The following is a 24,427-nucleotide window of genomic DNA, read 5'->3' as shown; positions in this document are numbered from 1 at the left end:
CCCGTAAGCCGCAACCGCTGTGAGACACCTGTCCCCAACCCGTAGGCGTAGGGACGCGACCCTCTCGTTCACCGGGGTAAACCCCAACACGAAGCTGCAGAGCTGCGGGGCTATGAGCAAGCCTACGCCAGCCCGCCGCCTCTCCCCGCGGACAACTCCAGAAAAGTAGAGGGTCCAGCCTTTCTCAAGGAGTTGGGTTCCAGAGCCCAGGCTGTGCGTGGAGGAGAGCCCGACTATATCTAGCCGGTACCTCTCAACCTCCCGCACAAGCTCAGGCTCTTTCCCCCCCAGCGAAGTGACATTCCATGTCCCAAGAGCCAGAGAATGTCCACACGAACCAGGTCGTCGGCCTCGACTGCTACCTAGTTCTCTATGCACCCGACCCCTATGACTCCCTCTGTGGGTGGTGGGTCCGCAGGAGGGACGGCCCATGTCATTCGTTCGGGCTTGGCCCGGCCGGGCCCCATGGGCAGAGGCCCGGCCACCAGGCGCTCGCATTCGAGCCCCAACCCCAGGCCTGGCTCCAGGGTGGGGCCCCGGCTGCGCCATGCCGGGCGACGTCACGGTCCTCGATGTTTTTGGTTTTGTCATCGGGGCTTCTGAACTGCTCTTAGTCTGACCCGTCACCTAGGACCTGTTTACCATGGGAGACCCTACCAGGAGCATAACGCCCCCGACAACATAGCTCCTAGGATCATTCAAGGTACACAAACTCCCCCACCATGATAAGGTTGATTTCTGTTATTGGCTCTCGCTACATAACTTCTTTCCCCAGCATTGCAAAGCACTACCAGTTTGGGATGCATGTGGTTGGATTGCTGACTGCTGCAAGCACTTTGACTGAACTCGATGACATGTTGCTTGGTGCAACAGTTGTTATCTCCAGTCCCTGCGTCGGAGAAAATGTTGACAAACATTTTGAAAACCTGAAGGCGACGATGACCCGGCTTGGACAGTCCACCATGCAGCATTCTGAAGTAGAGGCTGAGAATATGGTAGAGGTACAATATATTTTATTGTGACACTATAACAGACGTGTGTATTTGCATTTCTCCCAATAAGACAAACCAATCACTTTTGGGGTCTCACAAAATGTTAATGTTGCTTTAATGTTTTTCTCCTTTCACCAATTAATGCAAAATCTAGTCCCGAGGGAATGCATTAGAAGTGCAGAAGATGTTGTGGAGCAAATGAATTCTGCAGGTATTCAACATTGCAAGTGACTGATTGAATTTTGCTTCTGCTTAAAACACTAGGTTGATGTTGGACAATCACTATTTCATCAACATTTTGCGGATGTGTGCATTTAGATCAGTGGATCAGTCTGGAGAAGCCAGTGAATACTTGCCGAATGATTCATTGAAACACTGGTCGCAAAGTTTCTTCCACATGCAGCTCTGTGGTCTGTACTTATCCTAGGTAGGTTCAGTAGTTCATATTTCCTTAATTGAATTGATATATAAACACAGATCAGCCATAATGTCACAAGGATTTCTAATTAATCTCCATGTGCAGACTCACAGTTTTAAAATTACAATGCATTTTGTCAAAGCCATCAATAGTGGATTATAGAAGATGCACTCACTGTATTAATTTTTTGTTTGTTTTGTTTTGTTTTGGCAAATGGATTTAATAATTCAAATTTTACCCAGAAACTAAAATGCCGTTGTTAGATGAAGAATTTGATGGGAAACTAAAGGAAGTCATTTCATACGAAGGATTTGTAAACATATATTGTAATTATTTTTGCATATACATTTTCATTAATCAATAATGCTAAGTTAAAAGCCCAAGCATATGTGTTTTCATCACATGAATGGTTTCCTAAAATACATTCTGAACAATAAAAAGATGGGTTTTTGTTTCAATGTTTAGGCTGATCTGTGTAGTGCTACACTATAATTTTGCTGGTCATTATTCAGATTCAGAAAAACTGATTTTTACGTGATTCATCCATTTTAGGGGATCTTGGCAGACATGGGCAAGGACCTGCGTACCAGGCAATCTCCAAAGCCTTTCAACACGTTGCACAACATTAGATGAGACATAGATGTTACGATTTATGAGCACAATGCAGGTAGTATTATGAATTAACATCATTTGTTCTACATTAGAATTACAATGCAGATACCAAGACCCAAGGCATTATGGAGAAAAGTGGGGCCTTTAGTAGATCCATTTTAACAGAGCACCCACAAAGCCCTGTTGATGGAGTTTGAAGATTTGTGGAGGCATTCGAAGAGAAAGGTTTGATATAATAATATTAATTATATTATTTCGATCCCTCAGGCGTCTTTTATTCATTTCACTTACAGTGCACAGGCGTTATAGTAACTCATTTAAAAAGTCAACACAGTTGAATCTTGTATATCCATTAAAACAAGGTCAAATAAAAATAAACATTTTTTTCATTGAAACAAAGAACCAATACCCATGTTGAAGTCACATCTGGTGGAAACTGAAACGTGGAAGGAAAAAAAGCAGAAGTCCAGAGGAATATATGTCACCCCTCTGAGAGCGCCAATAAAATTTCCAAAACCATCTTTAAAGGTAAGGTTTTTATTATTTTTTTATTTGCATCCATTTGTTCCCATGCATGTTACAATGACAAATATTAGAAAATTTGTATTGACAAGATAACAAGTGATAATTTATAATGTATTCCGACCTTGTTTTGTTTTTCCATGATTGGCAGCAAAGGTGAAGGATGTAACCATAAAGGCAAACGTTCCTGCATCTGATTCTCAGGAGGTAATGTAAAATATCTGTCAGATCCCAGTTTAACTGTCAGTATATGTCAGCTGTGATAGGCGATAGGCATGACCCTTTGACCTTTGTGCATTCTACGTGTGTCATGTTTTCTACTTTTACTTTTTACTTTACTTAAGTTTTCATCCAAGCATCTGCTTTGAAATATGAAATAATTCCAGAATTTTGGTATTTCTTCACGTCGCTCCTGAGAAAAAAATGAAAAGCAGTGGCCAGCTAGACTGCACAATCTACAAGACAGCAAAAAGTTCTGTCAAAAAGCATGGTCCTACATAGGAAATGTATTCACAGAGTGATGCCATTCCAACGCAGCAAATAGTTAGCATGGCCAAAGTATCTGACATTACCAGTATTTCGCACCAAAATTACTGGCTGACCAGTGACGAGATAGATCTGGCCTGTTAGTGTCTGTCCATTCAACACCCAGAATTGGACAGTTATCAATCAGTGCTTCCTTTCCAAGCTATTGGGAATGGTGGAGATGTTGGAACTCCGAAGGACAAATTTGCTCAGATCCTTCATGTGGATGGAAATCACTGGGTTACAGCGAGCAACGTCTTCTGCGGACCAAATGTGCTGGCCGTTTATGACAGCCAGAATGTGAAGGGCTGCAGCTCAACAACCAAACAAGTGCTGTCATGGCTGTTACGACCAACTCATGGTCACTTCACCATAATGAGACCAGCAGTTCAGCAACAACGGTCCCAGAGTACCTGTGGACTCGGCGCTGGCCTTTGCTGCCGCAGTCTGCAGAGGAATTAGGCCAGAAACATGTGTCTTTAAAGAAAAGGGGCTGAGAGTGTATTTGTTCTCTGCTTTCCAAAATAAAACAGCACCTAACTTTCCTTTCAAGGTGAAGACACACAAGGACAGACACCGAAGCCACTGCACAGTTCATGTGTTCTATGTGCACAATGGAGAGCTGATGGTCGAGTACAATGACTGCAAGCAATGGTACCACTCCACTTGCATTGACATTCCAGTAACATCAATTCTGATTCTTCGTTTTAAGATGGATCCATTGATTCCATCTTAAAACGACACCTGAGAAAGGCTGCTCATCTGGCGCGGTGAAATTAATGATTATTTCTTGGGCAATATGCTTCGCGTTCCGAATGTCACGCTCAGACCGGCGAGTGTCGCGAGTGACCGCTGGTTCCTGCAGTTTCACTTTCATGCGCACCAGAAAACTCACTGTTCTCCGTCAAGTGCTGGTGTTTTAAATATCATATTGAATTCGTGGCGTTGACGCCTTTTAACGTGCATGTGCTGCAGGATGCAAACTTGACATGACAGACTGAAAAAAGCTTCTGCATTAGACACGCCGTTGCCAAGCGAGTGGCGAGTTGGCAGGGAGGAGTGGACGCATCACAAACCGCGGGTGGTGCCTCATCAGTCTGTCTATATTGATGGATGACTGAAGGTGTACATGTACAGTATGTTGTAAATATTCTTTTCTGTCGATCTGTAAAGCGTGTAACTATTGTAAATGTTGATGGAGACATGAACACTGAGTTACACAATGAAAGAGTGTTCTTCCCAAAATATACAGTAGAATGTGTCATTATTCCGCTTTTATTTTGGTCATTTGAGTCCCATTTTGCTTTCTCCCTCCTGTCTTCCTGTTCCTGTGGCACAAGGGTGCAGCCAATCAACCCCTAATCTTCCAAGTTTAAGAACACCTGGACTCCACCAACGTGTGCCAGATCGACTCCTTCTCTGCCATCATACATTTATCCATCGTTTAAATGATCTTCTGTTTGGCTATTTCTAAACCCTGGTCTTCTGAGTTTTTGTATTTTGACTCCCTTTGTTCTTCCTGCTCTGTGTGGCTTCTTGGTTTTCTTTCTGTATCTGTTAATCCCTACTCGTGCATTCGTTTTGACAACCTCTGTAGTTTACTTTGTGTTTTATTGCTCATTGTGTGTTGGCGCTCCTGTTACAGACTCTTCTTGCATTCTTTCTCCCGGTTCGGTGACGCTTTTCATTTGGACTCATTCTGTTGTGGACTCTTTCCAGTTTTGGTGACGCTCTGCATTCATTTTTTTTTACCACCAGCTAGATCTTGGCTCATCAGTCACTGTGATCGACTTTGCTATCTCGGTGACATCGTTCGTCTTAGTTGTGTCACTAAGAGACAGCATAGTCCTTTGCTGTAAAGTGGAACATGGGTGGAGAGACCGCAGAGGTCCATCCAGAGGACCACGGCCACCGACCGCATATGTTTTCGTCGCAGATGAGGCTTCTCCTTTGTGGAAAAAACAGTTATCAGTGCAACACAACTGCTCGTTCAAGAGTCAGCCACCTATTTTAACAAAGCATAGGTCCTTCTATGTATAATTAATCTCTGCAATAAAACAAAGCTGTGTTCAACTCAATTTGTTGACATTTTGCAAAGTGCTTTTGATTTAATTTTTTTCTGTGAAGCCATTTTCCACAAAAAGAAATATTCACTGTCAAACACTTTATTTGCAAAAATAAAGTAACTCATTCATTTATACTCATTCAATACACACAGAATCACAGTCAAACTTGAAGTGAACTACGTAGGTGTGTTTTGAAGGATCTTCCCCAGAGGGACGAGGGTCAAGAGAGGCGGAGGAAGAAGGGCGGCGTCCGGCTCTTTAATGAGACTGTGGCTACAAAGAAAATAAATGACAGGTCCAAATGATCCAAATTTCAGTCAGCTGTTGTTTTGCTTGGTAAAGTAACATGTACATTTTAAATTTATGTGGAACCTGGAAGGAACAAGTACCTTGAAAACTATCCCGTCTTCTGAGCTGGGTTTGTGGAGGGAGTACATTAGTAGATGTTTGAGCTCAGCTTCAGCATCTGGTGACCCCTTCCTCCATTGCTCTCTTCCTTCGGTGTCCTGCACATAATGAAAGTTGAGTTCAATAGAGATAGTGATGAGTACTAATAAATAAAATCAGTATAGGACAGCAATAGTTAACCTAAAGCAAGTCATGTCACTATGACAGTGCTTGAATGATGTAGAACAATAACATTTAATAAAAAAAAAAATAGAATAATGCTAGAAAATGTTATTTCTACATACATGGGGAGCAGCAGTGGATGAGGAGGCGCCAGTGGCAGGTGGAGGAGATGCAGCAGCACCAGGTGAGGCAGAGGAAGGTCCATCCTCTTCATCATCACCAACATCATGAGTGGATCCATCCTCCTCCTCTCTTTAATGACAGCATAGTGTGATTACATAATTGTACTAGCTATACTGAAAAAAAAGCACTATAGAAAGCGGCATACGTTCTTTTTAATTTTGAGCTAGTACTCAGGATGTCACCACTAAATTAACGTGCAAAGCTACCTGCGAAGAACGGTCCCCGCGGTCACTTCACGGCACTAGATGCCGCTGACCACTCCGCTCCTCGGTCACCGTCCTCCCCTCATATAAACAGACCCTTCATGACGTCTCATCTGAATTAAATTAAATCACAAACAGTAATTATTTATCTCGTCGCCATACATACGTAGTTTCTACAGTCGCAGCAGTACATTCGCCACGTAAACTCGGTGGACATTGCGTTTAGGCGAATATATAAAGGTCTCAACTCGCCAGTCACGCCACCGTTGTGGCGAACTTTCCCTCCGGACAAGATTCTTCCTATTTATGTTCCTGTGGAAATTAAAAAATGCACAATTTCTGTCTCTCTCGACAGGACGGCGGAAGGTCTGCATGTAAACAACCGCAGCGATTAGGTTCTCCTCCGCCGGGACACGTCACTCGCGGATCTGGTCTCTGATTGGTCAACGCTCCGCTACTGTCACAGTAGCCCAGTTGTGTCGTCTTGAGTAGCCGCAGTCACCGTATGTAGCTCAAATCGCGTAGCATCGCACGCTCCAGTCGTGTCGCGGCCATGTTGGTCGCCGCTGATCGCTGTTAATCGCCCAACTCCATTGACTTCGTATGTAAATCAGTCGTGTCGCTCGCGGAAGTCACGTTCGGTGTGAACGTACCTTAAGAGTTGTGGAGCGATGAGTAACAGTGATCCAGCACGCTACTTGGGAAGCTCCTCGCTCAGAGTCGCCTTGTGGAAGTCACCAAACACAATCACAGGAGAGTCCGGGAAAGTTCGCTCCACATGCAGAACCTGACCTGCGAGCACACTTCACGTACATCCGCACGGGGACAGGATATATATGGCAGCCAGAATGAATGAAGCAAACTCACGTTCAGTGTCTCATGTCTCAGTTCATGACGAGAGAGGGAGAGCAGTGGTGAAAAATCACCATCACGTCCGTACACCAGCGATTGTTGATGTAGAAACACTCCACAGCCTTAGGTTTTGCCGGTGAGTTCCGGAACCCGGTCCACGCGGTAAAGCTGAAATCCCACCAGATGAAGCACAGTGTCTGGGATGAGGTCGCTCAACCACGTCTCTGTGAAACACAAAACACAAGAAGAGGAAAAGTCTCTGTTCCGTCTCAACATCAGCGCCAGTTCATCCATCACAAATAATTCCAGGCCAGCCTTCGTCTGTGCCATCTTCAATGAACTCAACGTGCCTGACTCCCTTTGCAGGTGGATTACAGACTTCCTGACCAGCCAGAGTCAGTGCGTGTGGCTGGGGACGACTCACCGACCCTCAACATCAGGTCTCCTCAGGGCTGTGTTCTCTCTCCATGGCTCTTCTCTCTGCACAGCAACTGCTGCACCTCCAGCCACCAGTCCGTGAACCTGATCAAGTTTGCGGATGACACGACCATCATCAGGCTCATCTCAGGTGGAGATGAGTCGACCTACGGGAGGGAGGTGGAGCGGCTAGTGTCCTGGTGCAGCAACAACAACTGGAGCTCAACCCCCAGAAGACAGTGGAGATTAGGCCTGCACAATTCAGGGGAAAATATGAATCACGATTTTTTACTTGAGAATTGATATCACAATTCTCTGCCACGATTTTTTTTCCTCATGAAATACGTAGTTTATTGCACACATAAACCATGACAAAAAAGCTGTGCTAATTGAAAAATAAATCAGACACAAGGGTGAATCGTAATCGCAATTTTTAAACGACTTATCATGCAGGCCTACCGAGAATGCACTTGGCTTCTCGCAAGCAGTTACGGACTGTTGGTGTGGTGTGATGCTTCCGTTGTGCAGACCGACAATTTCATCTGCTGCATGTGTTGCAGGTCTGAGACGATCCTGCAAGTATGCGGCGATCATGTCTGCTTCATACATGGTTTTCAGTTAATTTCGATTCACATTTAATTTACGAACCGACTGGATTTGCATCGCAGATGCTACTTTCCTTTGTGAGTTTTACGCTCCCAAGCGGCGCTGCAAGCTAGTACTTTCTGAGTTCCCACAATGCTTGTGACTTCTCCTTCAACCAATGACAAAGTGCCTTGTAGTCACGTGTTTCAGTGGTGACATGAACGCAGTAGTGATTGGGTAAGTCGGCGACAGGATAGAAACTGAAGGAATATGGATGAAAAACCGGGAACTAGTGAAGAGAATCAGCCCCCAAACAGCCTCAAAACGAACATGTTACGAAAAAAAGGACGGAGCATGGAGAGTGTTGCGAGGTCATGAAAGTGAGAGCGCTGGTTCCTCAGCAGCTGTTAGCACAGCTGACACTTTGCAACACCCGCCGGTCCCCGAGTGACATTCGGAACACTAAGCTAATTGGCAAAAGAATAATCATTCATTTCACTGAGCTAGGTGAGCAGCCTTTCTCAGGCGTTGTTTACACAGAGACAGAATCGACCGGAACCGTCCCAGTTTTGGAGTCAGGTGCAGAATTCGTCAGCCACCAGAAACTGTTGAAAACATCTGAAGTGGAAACTTTCATCAATGCAGTGCTCTCTGTCTCGGAGTCCCGCTACAGTGTGTCAATATTTCACGGACACAGCACAGTCTCTAGAGACTCACATGCGACGTCTCACATCAAATGACATGTTTTGCAGTTGTGTCCTCTTGATATAATAGTCGCTGCATTCTGCAAGGTTTTTCTGAATGAAAATGATTTAATGGTTCATATTTTCACATCTTTGACACAGAAGGTCTCATCATTTTGATTACAAATTCATTGTCAATCCATGTGATCGGTATCAGTGATCGGCAGCAAAAACCCTGATCAGAGCCTCCCTTCCACAAATCTTTATCAGCACCTCAAACTTCACTAAAAAAATCGTGATTCATATTTTCCCCTGAATTGTGCAGGCCTAATTCTCGGAATCCTCACCTTGGTCTGGATCTTACCGGTGTCCACTGTCAGAACCAACTAGCAAGGGCAAATGCACACGTTCAACTGCCTTTGGCACGCTGAGGAGTGATGTTCACAGAGAATCCCACTTCCAGCTGTATCATGTAAAAACGTAAATGTCTGGCATAGGGAGTTTATATTTTTGGTTCCGTGTATTTTAGCACAGTCCAAAGAATAAGAGAACAGCTGTCAGTCAAAAACCGGGCTACATTGTAGCAAGAACCAAGAACATTGCCAGACATCACTGGCACACTTCGGGGGTGGGAAGGTTCACGGATTATGCCAGCAGGGACATAGGCTTGATCAAAAGAAGAAGCAGATCCAACAACTGGTCAAGAGGAGGATACAGCTGCAGCAAGTTTACAAAAAGTCTCTTGAGAGTTCCTTGAGACCGTTCTCCAGACAATATGAGCACTCTGAGAACTAACAATATGATGCCGCTCACTCACTGTTGCTGGTTCCATTTCTGTCAGTTCGTTTTGTAACGACCCACGTGCAGCAGGAAGGAAACGAGAGCCCAAATGACAATTCAAACACGATTTATTACAAAGAAACTAAGCTCAGAACGGTACCCAACCACTCCAGTAGAGGGAGACAATTTCCGTCAAAAGAAACTCAAAATACTGGACGGTGAATAATGTCCACTTGCACGAAATAAGAAGCTAAAACCAGTGTTCCAGCCCCGGTAATGTCCAAACAAGATTCCACAGGATTGGGGGGGGGCAGGCAACAGACACACTGCAAAACTAAAAAGAGAACAGTCTGAAACTCATAAAGTCAAGGCGCACCCGCAAGAAGTCCAAAACAAGAGAGCAGACACGGAGACTCATCGCAGGTCGAAGACATTTAACGAAGTGACGCCGTTTGACATCTGGTCGGCGTTTAAGAAACCAGAGCGGGAGTGGCAAATTGGGATCAGGTGTGTGACCCTGCTGCAGCCGCCAGCGGAGAACTGGTGACACCCCCACTGCTGGATGGGAGAGAGAAAGGGAGAGAAACGGCAATAGCAGGAAGTGGTCCTTAACAGTTCTGACAGGTTGGGAGGGCTCGTGACACATGCATTTACACAGCGACTCACTGCCTCCAGTCTAGTAAATATAAGCGATGCACAGCTGGACAAGTTGACATGCCTGAACATTACACAGTGAGTAGGAGTGGTTCTGTTGAGTTACATTGCAATCACCAATTGGGAGTCGTGCAGTTCAAAGAGTGCATAACAGCTACAATAGTCTTCCAGAGGCCAAGATGCCATCTGGGTCATTTTACCCAGATAGCAATAGGGCTTGGACTGTTCATTACTCATGAGGACCCTGAGGGATCTGTTTTTCAAATTGAGACTTAAATTCTGGGGTCCGACAAGCAGGTGCCACAAGGGGGTTTTTCCCGAAAATTAGACCTCACTCGGACACAAATGCATAAAACACACACACACTCACAAATGCAATTTCTCATTGTTGTGGCTTTATGCCACTTCTGTTCAGTCTCTGTGAAGCTGTGTACTGCACCAACTGCTGCATCCATCTGTGAAATAATGATAAGGAGAAAATATTTAAAAATTATGAACACTAATGTGTGTGATTTATAAAAGTGAACAGGATAATTCAATGTGTCCCCTGTTTCTCCTGTCCACGTGAGGGAACCGTCTAGTCCCCAAACATCTCCATGTTCCTCTTATATACTGGTTTCTCATCTTGTCCTTCCTAGTAAATCCCAATGAAAACCTGCTTGTCTTTAACTCTGCCACTTCTCACTCAGCTTCCTGTCTGTATCAGAGCCACGCTCTCTAACCTGTAGGCTGGTCTCTTAATCACAGATCACCTGCTGCCACTCTTAATTTCTCTTCAGCACACACATTTATTGTTGTGCATCTAAGGAGCTTCATTCTTCTTCTTTCCAAGCTCATACTTTGACTGCTTCTCCTCTCACTACGTCATTCCTGCTGTAATCTTGGGATCCACTTGAAACCTTGGGTTGGTGATATCCATTCAGAGAAGGTCGAGAAGAAAGCAGGGACCAAGATGGCAGAATTTATAACTAAATTGATTTGGAAAAAGATGCAAACAAAAGCGAGAAGGGACGGTGTGAAACAGAGAAGCAAGTGGCAGGTGCACCAGTACATCTATGTTGAAGTATTGTGTTGTCATTGTTAGTGAAATGCTGTCTCTTAATTAGAAAAAAAAAGTCTCAAATTAATTTTATTTTTTTTTCATTTCTAATGTATTCCAACGAGATGTTTACGAAATTCATTTTGTCATCATTTGCTGAAGTATCGGCAGTTTTTTAGTTTTGTTTTTCGTAAAATCAACAAAAAACCGAGTTTTTACGTCCACCAAATTGTAATCTGCCCCCTAATTTGTCTATTTAACGAAACACAAATTTCAGCCATTTGAACCTCAGTGTTCGTGCACTGCCGCGCAGAAGGAAGACGAGACACAAATAGGGATGAGAACGAATGAAATGAGAAGCGTGCGTGGCAGGAGAACTATCGCGGTCCACTTTGTCACAACCAATTTACGCACCAACACAGACAAAGTGTGTAGATGGTTGGTTTACTGACTTGTCACTCACTCCATCTCCATCAGGGGGTGGGGTCCGTGCCTCACGGGGCAAAGCGCGAGCTCCGAGCGCTGACTGAACAGCTGGTGACTTTCTCTAGCTGCGATACTCTTCTTACTACTGAGTGCAAGCTCGGCCATTACAGTTTCAATTGTTAGCGCGCGTAAGTGATGTTTCCCAGTTGATTTTCTCTTTTATTTGAGTGGCTGCTGTGGCTCAGAGAAAGTGGAGGTTCCGGCTTCTTTGAGGAGGCATGAGGAAAAAGGGGCACATGGAAACGGCGTTGCCAGTCGCTGTCCTACTGCTTATGCTGAGGTACGTATTCTTTTTTTTTTCCTTTTTAAACCTCTGCTTTTCAACACGCATTCGCACGACGCATAAACTGTTGATGCTGTGCAGTATCTCAACTGTTAATTACTTGTAATTCCTCCAACGTTCACTTTGCCGGAGCTAGTAGACTTGTGCATGATCTCAAAATAGTGCCCGTTCAGTGGTCTGTGGAATCTACTGCATCGTAGATGTGGTACTGGTCGTCAACGATTAGAGTCAAGAACTTGATTCATCAACCGTTTTTTTTCCTGTGACAGTCGCCCATCTGTGCAGTAACCGCCGTCTGCAATCTGGTTCTTAATCCTGAGCTTAATCTATTTTTCATTTTTCATGCATGCATTGAAAAGAATCACACATAGCATTCCTATCCTTGCAAAAATGTCTGACTGAATGAGGAAATTGCACGTTTCAAAATGAACACGAATTTGAATTAAAAGTGAATTTTCTTGGTGAGAAAACTACTATCCCCCTGTTCACAATATTCTTGATTTAGGGTAGAGAATTGGTATTGAGTTTGAGGACAGTCTGTCCTGAAACCCAGCTAGTAGCAGTAGAGGCAAGGTTGGCGCCCCACTGTACCACACATCATGTAGAATATCTTCATTTGTCGTTTCACTAGACCTGTGAAGCAAATCTCAATGAAACATTCTCTTTGCTGTTGCAGTCAGTGATATACACTCCAGTTCAGAATCCTGAATGATTCTGAAGACTGTGATGAAATACACTGGCACATACAGGCACTATCTGATACAAACTCTGATCTTCTCTTTAAGTATAATAAACAAATTATTCTTGTATAATTTTTTTTTTAATTATAATTACTTTTGGGATCAGTTATCCTTGATGTCAATAGTAACTGCAGATGCACTGATTCAAATGCATCAGTGTGCCCCAAGTGTGGGCTTGGGAGCAATAAAATATTACATACCCATGTATTAGAATATCTTGGTATGTATGTCTTTATATTCTCACATTCGTCATTTGGCCATGTCTTTCATGCAGTATTTCTTAATGCAAAGTTTTACAAGCTGTGTTATGGAAAAGCAGCTAAAAAGATCAAGCTGGAGTAAATCTTCTTAGTGGGCCACGGATGGATACAAGGACAAATATAACAGGCTTAATGTCACTCACCCGGATCGCCCTCAACTTTTCCTAGTTCTGTTTAACCCTCTTACCATTGTACCAATAAATTATTCACAGGAACAGTTATTTGAAATAGTGGCCTTTATTAAATCGCCATGTCAATCCATTGTCATGACATGATTATGATGCAATTAACTCATCTGTTATACGTAATGACTCAAGCTATATTTCCACTGCGTCTGTGTTGCTTGACAGATTTGTGGTCTGTCTGCTGCTGAGGAAACAGCAGTCATACTTTCTTGAGCCCAGAAAACTCTCCATGCTTTCTTTGTCATGGAAAGAGGATGAGGATTATTTCTTAACTAGTGTTGAAAACGGGTTCCAGCATTGAGACTGACTCATGAACTCATCACATCTTTTATTTACATTTTCTCCGGCATGCACAAAGTTCCTACACCACAGCAGGTCTCAGTTGCTGCTTCTCATCTCCGGTCCTCCAGGAGATCTGCTCTGTTGGCGTAGCTGCGGGCATGTGGCCAAAAGCAGTGCATTTTCAGCACTTTAAGGTTAATAAAACACCTGTCATTTTTTGGGGTGCACCGATCCTGTTATCGGGTATCAGGAGCCAGTCTCTTAAAGTGGTATCGGGAAATGATGGTTGTGGACTTGCAGCGCATACCTGCATATCATGAAGACAACACCACCGATCACGTGAGAGCATCTTTCATCAGCAACTTGGTGCCTGAGCTGCTAGCTCTGCTGTCATAATGGTAGCGCTACAAAAGGAGACTGTTGGGTTACATGACGTAACGCCATTCTATGAAGCATGCAATGCCCTCTACCCGGGATTTGCTATTGGTAAAACCCCTGTTTTGCCCGTGAGTAAAAGCAATCAACTCACTGCTCAACTGCGCCACCCCCTCTACTATAAGACGCTGTCCAACTAGGAAGTCGACCTCGAGTAGAACCCCATAACAGTATGCTTTAACGTCGTCATATTTGTTTGGATGATCGGAAAAAGACAAATAATCCAAACACTGAAGTGACGCAATGGCCACTCTGGGGCAAGGGGGTGATGAGTTTCACACCCTCATCCTTCAGTGACCGGAGTCTAAGTGTAGCCAGGATGAGGGGATGATCCTCGTCCGGATTAGGGGCGCGGCAGAGTGCTTTCACTGAAAAGGTGCTGACCTGCGAAGAAGAAGACGGTATTGGGTCCAAGTGACACCACCAAGTCACCGACACCAAAAGATATGCAGTCAGGGCTGATGGAGAACAAGCTCACTTCTCCCACTCTCTTTGCAGGAGCCAATGCTATGAGAAGGGCCGCCTTGTAGGCTACTAGCTCCAGTGGAGCACGTGGTTCAAAAGGGGCCTCGGAGAGCGTCGGATACGCGGAGAGAGAACCAGAGGGGACATTTAAAGTTCTCTCTGCTAGCAAAAAGATCAGAACTCCTAGATCTTGTTTGCCATCTCCAGAGATAAACCCCAATCATCTGGGAGGCGTCTCCGAGATAGTTTGTCTGCCGCCACATTCCTCAGCCCAGCATCAGATCTTTCTGGCTAGGCTGTGCAAAGCTGGCGATCTTACTTCCCCCTGGCGGTTGATGTAGGCTACTGTTGTATAAGTGTCCGATCTCACCGTCACATGGTCCCCTCTCAGATGAGAAGAAAGAGCCACCAACACCTCAGAAATCCCAGACAGCTCCAGCAGGTTGATGTGGCGACCTTCAGAACTGTTCCAGGTTCCTCTGACGCAGGTCTGACCCAGATGACCTCCCCAGCCTAAGTGAGAGGTGTAAAAACCTGCAAAGAGGTGTTTTGACAACCCAAGGATACAGCGCGATGGAGGTTTGAACTGGAGCTCCAAAACCTCACATCCCTCAGGGCTCGTGGAGACACTCTCACCAACCGTTGCTGATCCAGGACAGGATGAAGCTTGAGCCAACGGAACCATGACTGCAGATTCTGCATATTCAGGAGACCCAGGCGGACAACAGAGTGAGCTGCTGACATCATACCCAGGAGCCTCATAATCCACAAGGCTGGGACCACACAAGGAGAAAAGCCAGAACCTGGGCTGACAGATAGAAAATAGAGAGGATCCGCTCATCTGTTAACGGAGCGCACCCTTCATGAGAGTTCAGGAGTACACCAAGATAAGACGTAAGCTGAGATGGCTGGAGTTGACTCTTTTCTTGGTTCACAGCAAAGCCAAGCTGGCTTATATGCGCCAGCTGTGACGTGTTTGAAGCAGGGGACTCAAACACAAACTGGAAATCAGGAGTTGGATATGTAATTGTGCAGAAAAGCAAGAGTCGGCTTCTTGTGCTGTGGTGGAGATCCCAGACGAGTGGCTGGTCCAGGAGTACAGTGGTTGAAGCTGGTTGTGCAGTTCAAGTGCAGGAGGTGAAGGCTGTGGAATTGGGGTGCAGGAGGTGCAGGCAGACTGAAGTTCTGAGGCAGAGAAGATCAGTTAAAATAGCTCAGACAAGGGTATTGGCAGGCAGTGGCAAACAGCGGAACATCCAGCTTGAAGACAAACCATGAAGGGTTGTCGAACAGGCGAAGACTGGCAGGTTGGCTCGATATTTAAATCATCAGGTGATTGGAGGCAGGTGTAGATGTGATGAGGTGGGTTGGGCGGTGATGTCAGAGGAAGGGGTTGTGACACCAGCACCATTCTGGTGTGAGCTAAAGACTCCTCTGTCGACCTGGTGAGGATTAACCAGCCGTCTACGTAACACAAGATTCTGAGACCCTGGGCCCTCAGGGGCCCTAAGGCCGTCTCAACCACTTTAGAGATGGTTCTTGCGGCCAGAGAGTAGCCAAATGGAAGCCTCCGAAACTGTAACACTCGGTCCTCCAAAGCGAAGCGGAGATATTTCCTATGACCAGGCCAAATCGGCACATGGAAATATGCGTCCGTCAGGTTGATGGATGTCATCCAGTCTCCACGACGCACACACTTCAAGAGACTCCATATTGTCAGCATTCTGAAGGCACGCCAGATTGTAAAGGAGTTGAGGATGCTGAGATCCAAAATTGGTCTCCACTTGGAGACCAAGAAGTAGCGAGAATAAAATCCAGACATTTGATTTTGAGGAGGAACTGTTTCAATTATGCCCTTGTCAAGCAGAACGTGGACCTCGTTGTGAAGCCAGAAATTTTCTGCGGGTTTCACCTGATGTGTTCTCAGAATGCCATTAAATTGAGGTGAGCGTTGGCTGAATTGGAGAGCGTAACCTACCTTCAGGATCTGTGTGACCCACTTGGACACAGAGACTCCCACATCTGAGCGAACAGTGACAAAGGACGAGCTCTGGATGAAACCTGCATCATCCACACATCCGTCCCACGCCTCTGTAGTGAGTCCTGCCTTGGTGTGTGACTTGCAGAGGTGACAGAAAAGTCAAACGAAGCTTCATGAAGCAAGCTACTTACCGCTCGGCGTGCGTCATGGCGCGTGACACCTTCGTGCTGCCAGGATGAGCGGCTATCGGCTCCGTCCTCGTTCTTCGTTTCCTGATGAGACACCAGCGGCATGTAAATCGAGCCGGGAGGCTGAATCCAACTCGTTAGCCAGAGAGCTCGGCTTAGATACTCTAACTGCTGGAAAACGAGAACCTGGCGCACACCGATGACATCAAAAACGAAAGTATCAGACGAATAGTTACAGTATTTTTTATTTGAAACGTTGCCAGCAAAGTGTCTTCTTGCGCTGCCACGTCCTTCGGGGGACTGATGAAACTTGGACGTCTCAGCCCACTGCGCAGCCTCTGGACTGCTGCCTGATCCTCCTAGGCCGGGACCAGCTGGATGAGGCCTGGGCATGGCACTGTTGGTGGCATTGATCAGTGGCAATCCTCACATCTCTGGCGGGTCTGGACGGCTGTAATATAACAGCGCGGGAACCTGCGGAGCGTTTCCCATAGCTCACTGGCTGGAGATGCGCCCTAAGACTCTTTTGCGGCCTTAATTGCTGTCTCTTGGCAGGCCGCAAACTCCTCAATTTCAGGGCGGAAGAGCGAACTCATCAGGGGGGCTTGTACGAGGATCATCTGGCGAGAATGGAAAGCGCCTCACCCATCCAGACGCCCACGTTGGCTGTGTCTTGCACTTCAATGGCGTCGTCTCCGGACAGCACCGTCTTGTCTACCGACAAGCGGTCTAAAGCACCACACAAGAACACTAGGTTATTCCACCTCCATGTCAGCGCAGTCATCGGGGAACAAAACGCCGGGATCCTCGTCAAAAAAGCTGTCCACGTCCACCAGGCTGATATTCTGTTGAGGGCGAACAGGAGTGAATCTGATGCTGGAAGAGGCCGGCTGAAACGATGCCCGAAGGATCCTTTCAGCGCCTGGCAAGCGTTGTTAAGCACGAGTCCATGCCATGGCGTACCCTCAGGCAGATGAAGCATTTCTCATGGTGATCATATGACAGAATAGAACACATGCACAATTTCGAATTTTGGATGAATCCAACTTCTACTCATGTTTACGTGTTACACTTGGAACCGATAGCTTGAGAGGAAAAAGGAGGTCGACTTCCTGGTTGGACGGCCTCTTACAGTAGAGACTGTGGCGGCCTCTGCTGCTGGTTGGGCAGCGAGCTGCAGGCAGGCAAGCCCGGTCAGAGGGCTAAGCACGGTGAAGTAGAATGTGATTCAAGGTATAAAAGTTGTGCTTTATTTTGAAACTTCATCAATTCCACTTTACGTTTGTTGACTGATTTCCTGCATGACGATCCTCTCTTCTTCAACTTGACTGAAAGTGCAGACTCAATCACTGCATGTTTTATTACTGTTCTATTTGCTTAGTTGCAGCAAGGGGGTTGAACTCAGCCCAAAACAAAAGACTGCCAGATTTGGTGTTTCTTGTCTTTCATAAGATAATGTTTGTCAGTGTGAGGCTGAGTGCTGAGCCCCCTCCACATGTAGCCCTTCCCAAAGGAGTATTTGTGATATCCACCAACATCCACCTGTTCCAACCGGGGATCCCAAGACGCTCCCAGGGCAGTGCAGAGATATAATCCTCCACCTGGTCTTGTGTCGATCCCTCGGTGTTGTCCTAGCTCGCCGTGCCTGAAACACCTCTAAAGGAAGACTTCCAGAGGGTATCCTCATAAGATGCCCAAGCCACCTCAACAGACTCCTCTCAACGCAGAGAAGCAGAAGCGCTGATCCGAGTCTCTCCCGGGTGACAGAACACCCAATCTCTAAGGGAGACGCCCGCCACGAGTTGGAGAAAACTCATTTCAGCCGCTTGTATCTGGGATCTCATTCTTTCGGTCATGACCCACAGTTCATGACTATAGGTGAGCGTCGGAACGAAGATAAATCGGTAAATAGAGAGCTTTGCGTTTTGGCTCCACTGTCTCCTACACACAACATTACAGCAGAGCGACTGCAATATTCACGCAGATTCGCAGACCAATTTCCAACTCTCTTTCCACCCCCCTACTCGAGAACAAGACCAAGATACTTAAACTTGAGGTAGGCACTCATTCCTTACCCAGAGTGAGCAATCCACCTGACTGTCTCAGACACTCAGACCATCAACATCGGGTCTCCTTTGGGCTGTGTTCTCTCTCCATGGCTCATGGTGGACATGATACATCATCACCAGAGTTGCTTGGAATGTTTGTAATGTGCCTGTAAACCTTCGTGAACAATATACATGCATATGTCGTTAATTAAAGCAACACTTAGGAGTTATTCAACCTGCATTAATTATTTTCATGATGATACATCAACTTACAATGAACAGAATGGGATCCCTGTCATGTCCTGAGGGGGTCTTTATCAAATTTCTTAGCACTAAATAATTTCGAGGAGGGCGGTAGGAACCCTGCCCTCCAAATACCTACAAATTTGCTGTTGTTGTTTTACGGCATACATCATTTCCTCCTATCCATGCTGCTAAAAACATGGCGCGAACGCCAAATCGACATTACTGCTACCATGGCCGAAGCTGCAGTGAAGAAGCGCAAGATTTTGTCAGTTGACACGAAAAAAAAGAAAGAGGTAGAGCAACCGGACCAAACCGTGGTCTAACATCACTAGCATGAGCTCACAGAAGAGGAGGGTTTTCTTCCAAATGCTGCTTTGGCGTTGTTCCTGCTGGACAAGTGAGTAGTTTTTGGAGTTTCGAGAAAAATAGGGTATAAAGTGAATGATTTGGTCATACTGAAGCATGCTGGTATTACCACGTTAGTGTTACGTTTACGTGACACTAGTTTCCCATAATTTTTATGTATTAATTTCCTTGAAGACAGGATGACCGGCGTGCAATATGACGTTTCATAGTCCTGCTTATCAATTGCACCTTGTGCTGAGTGTAGCTGTTCAGAAATGTGACGTTTAGACAGTCTGTAGACGGTCTGTTTGTAGCGTAGTTCATTAGCATCAAGCAACTAACTTTGGAGGTCTGAAACTAACAGTTTCAGTTAGCCAGTAAACTTGAAGTCAGTCTGATAACCTATGACTGTGATGTTTAAGGAGTGCCTCTATTTCCACTATGTATTTGTTAGTGTTTCTCTTGCATTGGTCTTGATCTCTATTAATTGCTAACATGCTATTTCTCTGCAGCTATTAGCAGAAGCAAGTAACCTCTACTCTGCACAAGCAACACCTGCAACCACTGCAGCCAATAGTTTCCAGCTTTACAGAAGATTCTGACCATAATGGGTACTTTGTGTTTTTGAGGACTACTTTGTATTTGTTTTGTGCAGTGTCAAAATGATATATACTAATGCATATATTTCTATTTTGACTACAGTCTACTTACAAGAGCTGCAGGAAAATTGCACTTCGGAGCACAGTGGTCCAGGACTCGCGATGTGTGCGGGTGTTTGATAACTCATGTGTTTTCGCCATTATTAGGCTGATAAACACCTGATTTTATTGACAGACATATTTGCTTAAATGAATAATGCCGTGCGCTTCAGAAACCATTTTCAGTGCTGTGGTCTCGCTTCAGCGCAGCGATCTGCATGAGCACAGCGAAGAGGAAAGACGCTGATTTACAGTTACTGAAGATCACCAGACTATTCATTGATCATTTCTGACGTCGGGATCTGAACTTCACTGATTAAAACCTTCTCGATCATCAGTAATCTCTCTCGCTGTGTGCAAGGTGTTGCGAGAGCAGCATGGATCACTCCGCGGTGCTCCCATCCCCGAGCGTAATTTTCCTGCAGCTCCCGGCTGCACAACTCAGTGCTCTGGGAGTTTGAGAAGTTGTCTTTGAACTATGTTGTCCACCCAGACAGCAATCAGACCCTTTATTGGCCGGTTTTGATCATGAACTGTGTCGTCACACAAAGTCTCTTCCGGTATTTGCTGCCCTCGTGTGGGTGAAGTTAGAAGTGAAAATGCAGAGCGAGGCTCGCCACGGAGGGAGGCAGAGGTGTGAAGAATCTCAATGGGAGAAAGTGCAGAAAGTGCCCTTAAACAACCTGAAGCAGCTCATCTGTAAGGAACATAGTCGGAAGTCGACTCTCGGTTTCCTGTGGAAGCATGCCATTACAGAGTAACTGGTGTGAAATGTTCAGGAAGATCACCATTTCATTTTGAAGTGAAGCCCCGTGGAACAGCAGTCATTTTCGAATGTGTAGGCTGAATTATTTCGTTTGTTTCAATCTGTTTATTGAGGCTTTTCTATTTTGCTGTTAACTATTATTTACTTTATTAGTTTTTGGCATATCTAAGTTCTGAGTAGAATCTCATAGATATTTGTGCTTCTTTTCAGATACAGAAGATACTACTAAAAGTTTAAATCCTGGAGTGTCTATGCTGTTAAAGAAAATAAAGATAACTCTTACATCACAGATCTTCAGAGAGACATTCTTGGCAAGAGGCTGCAAAGTGGTGGTGGCGGCTTTCCCAAAAAACAGCCCTGTTGGCCAGATGACCCCTGGAATTTAGGGGTACTGGCTTTAGTACAGGCTTTACAACAGCTGAGCTGAATGCACGTGAAAAGCTGTGGAGGTGTTCCCCCAAGTGAACACGAGAGATACTGTCTTGTGGAAGTGACAATATGCTGTACTTCACTTTGAAAAAGTAAGAGCACTTACAAATTAAGTCTTGTTTATTTTCAACACACTCGACAACTGAACGTAAATTCTGAACAAAGTAACTGTCAAAACCTCTGTATAGTAAGTGTCCCTTATTTTTCCAATGCAACAACTTGGAATGACGGCTCAGTTTCCAACTCCCAGGGGGCTGTTCTGCCAGAGCACAAACTGGCGATATGCTGTGTGTTCTGCCTTTGCTGCACTCCAGCAACACTCGGCAGCAGCATTCAACAGCCTTCCAAGCAGTCCTTGCCATCCGCAAAACCCCTTCAACAAGGTCCATGTGGGCCATTTGCTGACACAGTTCTCAGGGGTTTGCCCACAGCAGAGTCTCTCCAGGTCAGTACAAGTAACATCTGACTTACGACCTGCTTGACTTACGTCCACCCGTACTTACAACCACGGCTAGCAAATGTTTTTGTTTTTTTTATTCAATGTCTGGCACCTCAGCACGTAGCAGCCCGGCAATGCGTACGACAGTTGCAGCAGCACAGTATCCCAGCATCTCACTCTCACACAGCGATCTGCAACTACAGTAGTACCTATAAACCTCGCCTCGGCAATTTTGAATGGCATTTGACTTACAACCAATCTGGTCTGAACCGATCACGGTCGTAAGTCGAATGTTACTTGTATTCATTTCCCTGCAGTTTGTACAGGATCACCAATGTAGGTGCCTCCACCGAGGTTACGGTGATGATGAGGGTCTTCCAGCAGGTACAGAATGTCAAACATGAGGCCAGGTAGTCTTTTGAGGACCCCTTGTAAAGACACTTCCCTTTTATTATGGTCCAACGCTTAGATTCTGGCCAGCATCTCTGCGATTCTGCGTTCCTGTATTTGCTGTCTGTGTTCCTGGATCAGACTCAGAAGAAGTGGTGTACTCTCTGGTACTTCAAATTCCTGACAAAACACACAAACATTGGTTAAGAAATGTAATGTAAAATGTAATGTTTCTGTTCAATAAGCATCAAAGGCAACTTTATTGCCAATTGCAATGCAGGAATCAGTCAATGCTTTTAGTAATTAAAAATCTTAGCAACAATAACTGACTTGCATCGTGTTAAGTAAGGTATAAAATTCTCTATATAGAACCCCAATAACATAATTTTATATGTATATAAAATTATGTTACACAAGGATAGACAAACCACACACGCGCACACACCAACGCAGCCACACACACTCATTTTTCAGTGAATCTCTTTGAGATGATTATTTAAATAGCTGTTTTTATCTTACTTTAGCCAACTACGCTACTTGCCAACATCATCTACATGTCTGCATGGTATCAAATAATTTGAACAGAATATTTATTCTTGTCATAGGAATGTGTGCGCCAATTAGATCTTAAGAATCTCCTTTCCATCAGCATGGACGGAGCAAATGCGAACTTGAAGTTTCTGAATGACTTCCAGCAAGAACACGCTGAACTACATAGAGAACGGCAGCTAATTTCTGTTGGGAGCTTTGGGCTACACACTCTACACAGCTCACTCAAGACTGGCTTCTCCATATGGAATACTGAGAAACTGTTTTTAACAAGGTCCCTGCAAGAAGAGAGGACTACACAAAACTTACCAGTTCATCTCTGTTTCCACTCCCATTCTGTGGACAGAGATGGGTGGAAAATCTGCATGTTGCGGAGAGAGGTATGGCCAAAGCTCAGTCCACAGAAAAGAACTCCCAAACCCTGGAACCTCATCATTTTATACTACTTAAGGAGCAAATAAAGATGCCCTGATCTTAGCCCAACTTCATTTTTTTCATGGCTTTCTGTCCATTCCTGACTAAGTACCAAACTGATGATACCAAACTGAAACTGATAACTAACTGTCCAACCAATTCTTCAAAACTCATTACAAGGATGTTAAATAATTATGAATTGTATTCTCACTACACTTCATGTTAATATAGAAGCTACCTGCAAAAAACACAACTTATTCAACGACAATTATAAGCTGCATCCAAATGATGAGCAAATTCTGCCAGGTGATTAAAAAGGGTGTAATATTGTCCGTAATGCTAGAGCTAGTACATTTTACATAGTTTATTCAAACATGTTTTTTTACCAGCAAACAGTACGCTGTATCAGTGTGACTTGTATGCGTATATTTAATATTGTGATTTAATTACATTTGTGTTTATCTATTGCAGGTGATGCTCTTGTGCAATAGTTTGACAGCTTTCTTTCTCAGCATAGTAAATGTCAGGAGTTTCTTTCCTTCAAACCCATGGATCCGTGGCTTGATGTTTTTCTTCATGAAACTCTCAACCAGGATTATTCTGAGCTGCAACGCCTGCTGCTCTTATCTCATAGACAGTCTACGGTGGAGAGAGGTTTCTCTGTCAACAGGAAAGTGAAGAGCTGCAACATCACTGAAAAAACATTTGAGGTCCTGAGACTAGTCTGTGACCATGTTAGGGCTTGTGGCTTGTGCTCTCAAAGTTTCCCTCAAAAATGAACTACTGGCTTCTGCAGCCTCGGCCAGGACAAAATGCAGGAGATGTACCTCAATGAAGAAAGGAGGGAGTGAGAGGTTGAAATGCATGGACATAAAAAAAAAAGCCCAGGCGGACGAGCTAGAAGCATGAAGAAAGAAAAAGTCTATGCTGAAGGAGGTGTGTGCCAGCCTTCAGAAGGATGCTGATGAGCTTGCTGACAATGATGAAAACAAAGGTGTGTTAGTCATGGCTCAAATGATCACCAAGTCAAATACTCTGAAGAGGAGACACTAGGACAAATGCCTGAAACTGGAAAAAGTTGAGACAGATTTGGAGCGAAAAGCGAAATGAACTGAGACACATGCACTAATGGCCCACTTGTGTGTGTGTGTGTGTGTGTGTGTGTGTGTGTGTGCGCATGTGTGTGTGTGTGTGTGGCTTAGTGAACACTGTGAAATACTGGTATTTCTGTTATTTTATTTTGTGAGGCATACAGTTCAAATATGTATTAAAAATGGCCTTGTCAAAGGCTTACAGTGTGTGTGTCTGTGTGTGTGTGAGAAAGTAACATGAGCATGAAATACATTTTTAATTAAAGTGGCATAAAAAGGGCATTAAAAAGCATTCAATGAAATTTGCTCATACCTGCATAAACCATGTAATAAACAACAAACAAGTTGTCAAATAAACATTAACAGTCGGGATGCTCCGATCAGCTGCTGATCACCAATACCGATCACCATCGATCACCAGTACTGATCACATGGATTGACAATTAATTTATAATCAAAATTATGTGAACATGATGTACATGATGTGAAAAAAATGAACCATTAAATCATTTTCATTTTAACTCTTCAAGGGGGCAAAAAATGGAAAAACCTCACTGAATGCAGCAACTACTCTGTTAAAAGGACAACTGAAAAAACATTTAATTC

At 44.7% G+C, this 24,427-nt stretch overlaps 1 protein-coding gene across 3 annotated transcripts in view; it reads left to right on the top strand.

Moving 5' to 3' along the window:
- The first annotated feature begins 11,619 nt into the window (after positions 1-11,619).
- Positions 11,620-24,427, top strand: part of LOC128754317 (glycine receptor subunit alphaZ1-like) — a 45,053-nt gene continuing 32,245 nt past the window's right edge. For all 3 annotated transcript variants that reach the window (XM_053856847.1, XM_053856846.1, XM_053856845.1), the window contains exon 1: positions 11,620-11,867. In XM_053856847.1, the coding sequence (XP_053712822.1) occupies positions 11,806-11,867 (62 nt within the window). In that variant the 5' untranslated portion in view covers positions 11,620-11,805. The remainder of the gene's footprint in view (positions 11,868-24,427) is intronic.

This window comes from Synchiropus splendidus, chromosome 2 (genome assembly GCF_027744825.2).
Source record: "Synchiropus splendidus isolate RoL2022-P1 chromosome 2, RoL_Sspl_1.0, whole genome shotgun sequence".
NCBI lineage: Eukaryota > Metazoa > Chordata > Actinopteri > Syngnathiformes > Callionymidae > Synchiropus > Synchiropus splendidus.
Note: the sequence above shows the minus strand (reverse complement) of the source record. Positions and strands in the feature narration are given on the sequence as shown.